The sequence below is a fragment of the Fundulus heteroclitus genome, chromosome 6, assembly GCF_011125445.2.
Source record: "Fundulus heteroclitus isolate FHET01 chromosome 6, MU-UCD_Fhet_4.1, whole genome shotgun sequence".
NCBI lineage: Eukaryota > Metazoa > Chordata > Actinopteri > Cyprinodontiformes > Fundulidae > Fundulus > Fundulus heteroclitus.
In genome coordinates this window covers 22,433,779-22,443,637 of record NC_046366.1, presented here as the reverse complement: position 1 = coordinate 22,443,637, position 9,859 = coordinate 22,433,779, and the positions used below count along the sequence as shown (strand labels likewise).

The window sequence follows — 9,859 nt, the reverse complement described above, 5'->3', positions numbered from 1 at the left end:
AGTAAAGCCATTGTAACAAGAGCCAGCAGTCCTTAATTCATGTTTTCAAAATGTCATAATAAGGCAAGAAGAAAAGAGTCCTTGTGTAACTCCAGAGTAAATACCTTTCGCTTGTCGGCGTGATAAGAAACGCTGGCCTCCGTTTGCGTCCTGCAGCTGGCAGGAGAACCGTATCCAGGGCAAACATTCCGGTTGCTAGGGGCAGATGTCGCGTGTTCCGTCCTGCTTAGCTTCCTTGTCTCTTTCTTTTTGCTTATAAAAAAGTTTATGGTTTATAAAGGTGTAGCTTTGGACGTAAATTAAATAAACAACGTCTTCCCTTTATGTAATCATAGACATCCAAAGGAGATCGAGGGGCCCACCTGCGCTCCGTTTTCCTGTATTATTATAGAAGGGGAGGGACTTGCTGTGAAACTTTCCCACTTTTAAGAGCCCGGCTCTTCACTCCCTTCGGGCATTTTACAGAGACCAGGGAGCACAGAAGGGACGTGCACGGATTTGGGGGTTATTAAAGATGTGAACCGACCATTGTCTCCCCAAAAGCCCGCTGGAGTACATTTTACATTGCATTTCCGCTAAGTTTCTATTTTGGAGAAGACAGAGGTAAGAGCGGAATCATAATGGCACAGGTTTGCAGGGAGCGCCGCAGCGTGCGCCAGCAGCAGCAGCGCAGCTTGTGCCCGGCGCTCTGGGCTCTGTTGCTCTGCGCGCAGGCCGCTCTGGGCTCCTCGCTCGCAGGGCAACAGGAGAGCACCTGCGAGGCCAACGGCAGCATTTACTACGTGGGCGAGTGGTACTTCTTGGACTCCGACCACTGCACCCAGTGCGAGTGCACCGCCGAGGGCGCCGTGTGCGCCCGCACCGAGTGCACGTCCCTCCCTGCCGCCTGCATCCATGTGAGCCATTACCCCACCGACTGCTGCCCCAGGTGCGAGAAGATCGGCTGCGAGTACCGGGGGGTGGTCTATGAGCTGGGACGGGATTTCCAGGTAAGACACGACACACGGGTTCAGAATGTGATTGGGTAATAGAAATTAGATCAAAATGTAGGCGCAAGACTGCTCCAAAGTTGCTTTATTATTTTTTTTGGCGCACAATAGTCAATACCACATTAAACCGTGCATACCCTAATTTATGCAGAGGCGCATCCATAAATGTGTGCAGGGAGGGGCCAACCAGGTGGGGGCCCACTAGTGATCCTTGGGGTTTCACACTTACAGAATCCTCATAAAGATGCGCCGATTTCCAGTTTTCTTTTAGGCTTGACTTGCTGATTAAGATTCGAGTTAATACTAGACGCATAAAAAAAAGAGTAGCAGTTTCTTCAATCAAGGTATAGTTTTGAATCAGAAAATAGTGGAATTAATAAAGATTATCCCTATCTTTTATAGCCTGTATTTTTTTTATTGAAAATAAAATAAATTAAAGCACATGCTGTTGACTAATTCTCAACTGAATGTTGTATAGCACTTTACAACTGTTGGGCAAAGTGCTTTAAACACCCTATAAAGCTAAATATAAGTTGGAGGTTTTAGTTTTGTTGCATAATGGTTAGGGGAAAAAATTTCAGATTTTATAGCATTTGACCTACCAAAACCTTGATCAGAGTAGTGGTGGGCGATATGGACTTAAAGGTTTATCACAATACATTGTGGTACTATTGTAGTAATGCTAAAAAATTAGGATAAAAGATTTTTGACAGATCTTGCAGCTTTTAAGGTAACTACGTTGCTGTGACTGCAGGTGATTTAGCCCAATAAACACAAATACTGTCCTAAAAATGTAATGTTATATACATTTGAATTATAAATTTGAAATATGTTTAATAAGGGGTCTAGTTATATAAAGAAGTGTGACTTTTTTTAAATCACCAAACTGCACAAAGTAGCTGTATTTAATTAGATGTTTTTTATTTATTTATATGTATTGGTGCATTTAAGAAACTAACAGTGAATAAAATAGCAAAAAATTATAATCCTGACAATTTGGGATATTTCAGAAACCACTAGTTGGAATTCGTCATTGTCAAGATAAACAGAATTCTTATATGGATAAGAAATATTTAGCAATAACGATAAAACGATATGATAGAGGCCACCCCCCCACCCAGATCAGAGCTGACCAAGTAAAAAGTTGGCCATTCAGATCTCTGGCTATCATAGGTCTGTGGGGGTTGGGAGTTTGGTATGTATTTTTTAAAGTGAAGCGTATTGAAGCACAAACATGAAAATATTAGTTAGAGTTCAATAATTTATTCTTTATTCCCCTCTTAACTTTTGACCATTAAAAACTAGTATGCATATAAAATCCCCCTGCTCTCCAATATAGCATCACTGATGCAAAATCAGAGCCTAAGTATTATTTTGATGAGCAGCAAAACAATGCTAGATTAATGTTTGTTATGGACATGCAACACAATTGAAAAATGGCCATACGGCTCAACAAAGCAACCTTTGCCCGAACTAAACCAGATACAGATGAAAAAGGACTTTAGTTATAGCTTTCGTGTAGTTTCTTTGTTTATTACAGTAAACATCCACAGTGTACCTAAATGCATTTGTCTCCATGCTGCCACTAAATGAAGAGCAAAATATTCCAAAAGCTTGCTAGAATATCAGTTTGTACTCAGTGTGTGCCATGAACATGCAGCAGATAATCAGAGGTACATGGCGCCCCCTTTTGAAACACCATGAGATTTTTTTTTTTTTTTTTTGCGTCAGCGCCTCAGGAGGAAGTGTGACATCACGCTGTTTGTTCTAGCCATCAGAATGTGAGCAGTGCACTTGTGACAGCGATGGCATCGCCCGCTGTCTGGTGGCAGACTGCGCCCCGCCACCATGTGTCAATCCTGTGTACCAGCCTGGGAAGTGCTGCCCGGAATGCAAGGAGGGTATGTTGGGATAAAACAAACGAACAACAAGCAAACATAGCAGCCATAGCACTCTTTGATTGGTTGCAGCAAAGTGCTTTGCAAAGGTTTTTTAATTCCTAGTACTGTTTCACATTTCGTCAAATTAGAAACACAAACCTTAATACATTTTATTAAGATTATCAAGTGAGAGGAAAATAGTACAGGGTTTACATTTATTCTTAATAAATGGATATCTAAAAACATGTGGCTTACATTTGTACTCAACGGCCTGTGCTCTCATACCAGTACAACTGCCTTCAGAAATCAACTATCTGTAGTAATTGACAAGTAAATGGAGGAAACTTTTGTGTAATTTAACCTCAGCATAGTGTTCTGTGAAGGCATAAGAGGTTTCTTAGAGAACATTAGTGGGCAAACGGCATCGCTGGGACCAAAGAACACAGCAGATATGTCAGGTATAAGGTTGTGGAGAAGTTTAAAGTGGGTTTAGGTTATAAAACAACATCCCAAGCTTTAAACATCTCATTGAGCTCTCTTCAATAAATCATCTAAAACTGAGGAGTACTGCATGCACACTACCAAGATGTGGCTGTCCGTCTAAACTGACAGTTAGGGCAGGGAGGGCGTTTATCTGAGAAGCAGCTAAGAGGACCACGGTAACTCTGGAGGAGCTGCAGAGACCCACTCAGGTGAGAGAATCTGTTGGCATTACATATAGCTTGCGCTCTTAAAAACCCGGCCTTTCTGGAGTGTCAAGAAGAAAGGTAGAAGTAGTCCTGTTTGGAGTTTGCCACACGTCATTTAGGGAACATACAAAAAACGATACACACAATCTTCACGGTGAAACATAGAAGGGGCACCATCATGCGCTCGGGATGCTTTGTTTCAGCTGGGAGAGGGAAGCTGCTCAGAGTTGATGTGAAAATAGATGAAGGTAAATTCATAGTAATGCTCTGTAAAAGACTGGACACTGGAGAGGATCTTCACCTTCCAGTGGAAATCAACCCTAAACATAGAGCCAGAGCAAGAATGATGTAATGATCAGTGGTGTCCTAAGGTCAGCTGTCTGATTGTGTGCGCCCCCTGGCCAATATTTAAGAATGGTACTTTTGCCCACAAGCACAGGGTTGGAGACTTGTTTTAGATTAGGGCAACATTTTCACAAACAAATCCAAACCTTCTTACGATGGAAAACGCTAAGTACAACACAAAGAATTCATCTTTTTTTATCACCACACATTTTGCTTACCTTTTTATTTCATAGTAAATAGGACAACATTTATCCACAGTCTTTTTTTTCACAAGTGGAGTTGAGTGCACCCAAATCTGCTTTTACTTAATGTATTAAATTTATACAGACTCATCTTTTCTTGGCCAAGAAAACAGAAAACCTCAAGAAATATGCAAACTGGATGTCCTTCTTTTAAATAGGCAAACAAGCAAAAGCATTTTTAAGTTTTATGATCTACACTATTTTACCCAACCTATGTTGCAAAATTAAAAAAATAATAAATTGTGTATATATATATATATATATATATATATATATATATATATATATATATATATATATATATATATATATATATATATATATATTAGTATTACTATTATTATTATGAATGATAATAATAGTAATTATTAGTATTATCATTAGTAATAACAATAAGAATTGTTTATTTATTTATTTATTTAGTCACCTGTGAGTATTTTTGCCTTGACTCTCTTGACCCACCTGACTAAACGTTTAGACTTCTCTTGTTTACATCTGCACATATTCATGTCCTTGACTGGCCCAGTTAAATTCCTGACATAAATTAAATTAAACTTGTGGCAAGATTTCAAAACTGTTGTCTGAAGTTTGTGGTTATAACGTGACAAAATGGGGGGAAAAAGGTCAAAGGGTGTGAATACTTTTGCAGGGCACTCCCCTCTGTTTCACTCCTCTCTGCTCCCTGCAGGTCCCAACTGCTACACGGATGCATCCCGCAGTCAAGTGATACCTGCAGGAGAGCCGGTGTGGGTCGACTCCTGCACCAAGTGCCGATGTCACGACGGCCAGGACGCCGGCTACTGGGAGGGAAATCGCGTCGCCACCTGTTCCCGCCTCAAAAACTGCACGCCTCAGCAGGCGCCCACCGCGGCATACTGAATCTCCACGGCACCAGCGGTTATCTTAAAATGCGTATTCAGTGATGGCTGGTGAGCTTCACAGTTTATCCTTTGGTTCTTTTATCCCCGAAGATTTCGCACAGCCACACGAGGACGGAGAATCTGCAGAGGAGATGGGGATAACTCACCCAACATTTGAATGTAACAAGGTCTTCAATCAAATTTGACATCACGTAAAGAAGAAAAGTTGAGACTTCATCCAACAACTTTACTCACTGATTTAGCAGCTATAGGTCAAAAAATACAGAGGTTCAAAGTTTGATAGCATTTCTACTTTTTTACCTGTACTTCTTTCCAGCTATAGCAAATCTCAATGAGAGTTATATTTCTGCTTTTTACAAAGTTGCTTAGATGTTGAGACAGTTTTTCTTTTATCAGAAGGCGAAAAAAAAAACAAGAGCTTTATGGCTCCTTTGCTCTAGTCCTCATTTACCCAGGAGGTAGATTTAAGCACTGTCATAACGACTAAACAGCAAGATAGTGTAACTGACTTATTGCTAGTTGAATCAACCTTATAGCAAAAACTAGAAAAATAAACAAGAAAATAATTAATGGGAGTATAGTAGTAAACGCGCAACATTTTTAAGCATGGAAATATTTAAATGTTTCTCTTCTTGGGCAGGTACGCTGTGCAGCAGATAGGGTTAGATTGTGTAGAAACATTGATATTTCCACAGTTTACAGCAGTTATCAGTAATTTCTTATTACCTAAAAGATGTAATGATGTGATTTGCTGCAACATCTATTCCAGGAACTTGCTACCTTAATCATAAGGTATATTTAAAAGAAACCAAACTCCACTTTCTAACTGCCTTTCTTCTACTGGGTTCCTCCTGGACCTCTGGATCCTCATATTTTATTATTTTTCTGAGAGGTAATTTTATTCTATGCCAAAGGAAAGCATTAGGTCCTGAGCCCTCTATCCAGTATAGGTAATAAACTGTACATTATATAATCTGTATCTAGTGGGGATTAATCCAGTCTAACAGCCCCAAATATCACGGTTTGATGTTTAAAAGAACATATAAGTTGCTCTAGATACCAGAAAAAGCAAGGAAGTAGACATTTATCATACCGTGAAGTCTGAAATCAACTCCATCAATGTGTTTTTTCATGATTAGTGAAAAATAGTAAAACCCAACTAAGTAAATGTTTATGTAGTTTTAAATACAGTTATAAGAGCAAACATCTAAATTTGTATAAGCCCAAGGTCAGTAGTCTGTAGGGTTGCCTATGTTTGATTTTACAACAATTAAGTAGTTCATCTTTTATCAAAAGTAATTATACTCCTTGCACATTTTGTCCTGTTACAACATCCATGCATTTTGTTGGGATATTTTAAATAAATGGTGTTACACTGTGAGTCATAACAATCTCTTTAGGTTTTTTGTTTAGTTTTTTTCTTACTTCAGTCCTCTTCAGTTTTTTTTTTTATCTAATTTGGTTCATTGTCTTTATAAAAAGTTATCTTTAAGAAGTCAACTTTTGCAAGTCACAAGTTACAATGCAGTAGTAATCACACCCCTTATGACGTTTCACATTTTGTGGCTATGTAACCGCCAAATCACAGTGTATTCTAATTGGGATTTTTAGGTGGATCAAGACAAAATAGTGTACGTTTGTGAAGTGGAAAGAAAATGACACATGATTCAATCTACTACAATTGCACATCTAATAAATATGTCATGCATTTATATTCAGCCCTCCTGAGTCAGTACTCTGTAGAACCAACTTTTGTTGCAATTACAGCTGCAGGTTCCTTGGTCTTTGTCTTTAACAGCTTTGCACATGAAGAAACTGAAATCTTTGCCAATTCTTGTTTGCAAAACTACTGAATTTGAGTCAGACTGGATGGAGTGCATCTCTGAACATCCATTTTCAAGCCTTGCACAGATTCTCAATCAGCTTTAAGGTGTGAGCTTTGAACACATGATCATAACATGTCGTGATTAAAATCATTCTATGTTGATCTAGCTGAAAGGGAAACCTCCTTCCCTGTCTTAAGTCTGACCATTCATATAAGAAATTATTATTTCTTATGCGAATGATCAGTGCAATCATTGAGCAATTGGCAGCGGAATGTCGTCCAAGTTTGTCCCCAGTTCACTGCTTATTCCTACTAAAAAAAAAAAAAAGCCTGGACTCGCTTGATCAAGCAATCAATTAGTCAGTTGTTATTAACATTGTGTAAAAATAATTTTCCTTAATAAATCGAGGTATAGCTTCTTTAACAAGACATTGGAGAGAATTCCAGAAATGTTTCAGCACATAACCCTGAATGTCAGGAGTGAACCAATTATTACATCTGTCCTAGTTGGCACATTGTGTTATATCTGGATAAAGCTACAGTCTACAACTCACTCTATGCGAGGATAATTGGCCCTGGAGCAATGTAAAATAAACAGAGTTATGTAACCCAGTTGAAACATTAACTATCAAAAAGCTAGTTCCCCAAATACCTTGCTGTTTTGGGTGCAACTTCAATTAGGTGTAAATCCTCTGGCTGAAATGAAAGGGAAGGGATTTGGGTCTCACTGTTACCAAGATCCAGTTCCAGAAAAAAACAAAAACATTTTAAACAATCTGAATTAAAACATCTTCTCAAACCCTTTAAACATGTGTGGTTCTGCCTTGCTTGACCTGTTTTGACAGAAGAGTTACCTGCTGACAGCTGAAAACCTGAAAAGAACAACAGAAGAAAAAATGGAGGAATAAATAAATAAGGACTATCGTCGTTGCCCCCCAAAACTAAAACCAGCTTAATTTCATGTGGGTCCAAACAGCAACTGGATCAAGTCATTTGTGAGAAAGCAGGATATTGCCATTATTTACACACAAAAAATCCTCCAGCTAACTTCTGACCAGATGTAAAAATGTATCTGTTTGTAGCTTGAAGTAGACATGAAAAAACACACCAACATACAATCTTTACCATCAGATTTATTAACTGTATAGAAAAAGTAGGTTTGATATGACATAATGCATTCTATATAAGATATAACATTTTCAACATTCAATGTACAAAAAAGCCATAGGTACAGTAAAACTTTAGAAACGTCTCCGGGCCTGAAGACTTTGTTGGCTGTCAGCAGCCGAAGAGCAAAGAGTGCACGTGAAGATGGGTTTCAAACACTTTAACCACCAGAGTTGTGATAAGCAGAGGCCACATTTAAAATAGATTTGTTGCTAAATATGTTGGTTATGGATCTTGGTGAGGCATGGCAGAGTTTATGCACACTGGGGCCCTTCTTTCCAGCTACATTTCTCACATCCTGTCGTTAATCCGACCAAAGGTTTCAGTTGGTTTATCAGAATAGCGTTGATGAAGTTAGGGTTTGGTTAGGGGGCGCTAAAACAAATTAATTGTAAAATTTGTTGAAAAATTGCCCTCTACTTGTAATTTGGGAGGATGCTGTGGTTTTCACCATGAGATGGAAACCAGAGGACTGGAGTAATAGGGTGTTGGACTTAGAAGTCGTAATTTTGGCGTTTCTTGTCCTAAAAACAAACGGCAGTGCACCTGAAACGGTAATAACAACTTGGAAAGACGTACGTCATGGAGCAGTGTCTGAGTTCAAATTCATTATCACTGCTGCACTAACAAATCTAAGCCAACTAAAAATCATTTCAATGAAAGCTAAAATAATGAGAGATTTTTTTTTTAGAAATATTTACAATAATCTTATCTTCAAAGTCAGAAGTTTACTTAAGCCATGATTTTTTATACTTTTAATACAATTTGGGAAAATCTAATCGGTGACGTGATCACTTTGCAAATATCCGATTGGTTAATTCATAACATTTGAGGTAATTGGAAACACACATACATCCATCCATCCATCCATCCATAAACTGGTCCATACCAGCTCATCCATGCAGGTTTGTGGGGGTGCTGTTATCGTGTGAGAGGCGGAGTACACCCTGGACAGGTCGCCAGTCCAAAACAGTGAAAACACACAGATGTGAAAGTGAATTAAGGTGACAATACAATGCTTCCATATGTGAATTCATAGGGAAATTAGCACGAATACCAGGGACAGAATTGTGGAACCTCCAAAACCTTTGCTTCACCCATGCCATGTTCATCTGTTCAAGCAATTATATGCAAGTATAGACAACATGGAAATGTCCAGCAATCCTACTGTTCAAAAAGGAAACATTTTGTTCTCTGATGAAACTAAAATGGTTTGGGCATTATTGTTACATTTGGAAGAAAAGGGGAGAAGCTTCTAAGCCTAAGAACACCCTACAAACTGTGAAGTATGGGGGCATCAGTATACCACTGTCTGGATCTTTTTCTCCAGGAGGGACTGGTGCACTTCACAAAATAGATGGCATCGTAGGGAAGGTACATTATAAGGAAATATTAAAGCAACTGTTCAAGACACAAATGGAATAAATGATGCTTCCAATGTGACAAGAAACAGAAGTCACTGTTTTGGAGTGGCGATCCCAAAGCCCTGATCTCAGTCCCGTAGAAAGTAGAGCTGAAATGGTTTGTGTTGGCAAATCAGTCACCTAATCTGTCCAAGATTGTTCCAAAATTCCAGGAAACTACTGTGGGAAAGCCTTGCAAGGATATCTAAAATGTTTGACTGAAATCCTACTGTTTAAAAAGCAAGTCAACTCAATAATAAGGAAATGTAAATAAACTTCTGACTTTTGAGAAAATAATACTATTCATAATTTTCCTCTCATTATTCCGGAATTTCTCAAACAGAAATAATTTTGGTAATCCTACCTTACATAAAATGTGAAAAGTTCAGTCTGATTTAACGTCAAGCAGTAAGGACAAAAAGGTCCTGTGTTTTTTTT

The 9,859-nt window shown here is 38.7% G+C and overlaps 1 protein-coding gene across 1 annotated transcript; it reads left to right on the top strand.

Moving 5' to 3' along the window:
- The first annotated feature begins 441 nt into the window (after window positions 1–441).
- zgc:113531 (VWC domain-containing protein) lies at window positions 442–6,414 on the top strand. Its single transcript, XM_012882728.3, has 3 exons — window positions 442–989; window positions 2,761–2,890; window positions 4,834–6,414. Exons 1-3 carry the CDS (start codon window positions 621–623, stop codon window positions 5,022–5,024), a joined length of 690 nt encoding a protein of 229 aa, XP_012738182.2. The 5' UTR covers window positions 442–620; the 3' UTR covers window positions 5,025–6,414.
- Window positions 6,415–9,859: the final 3,445 nt, after the last annotated feature.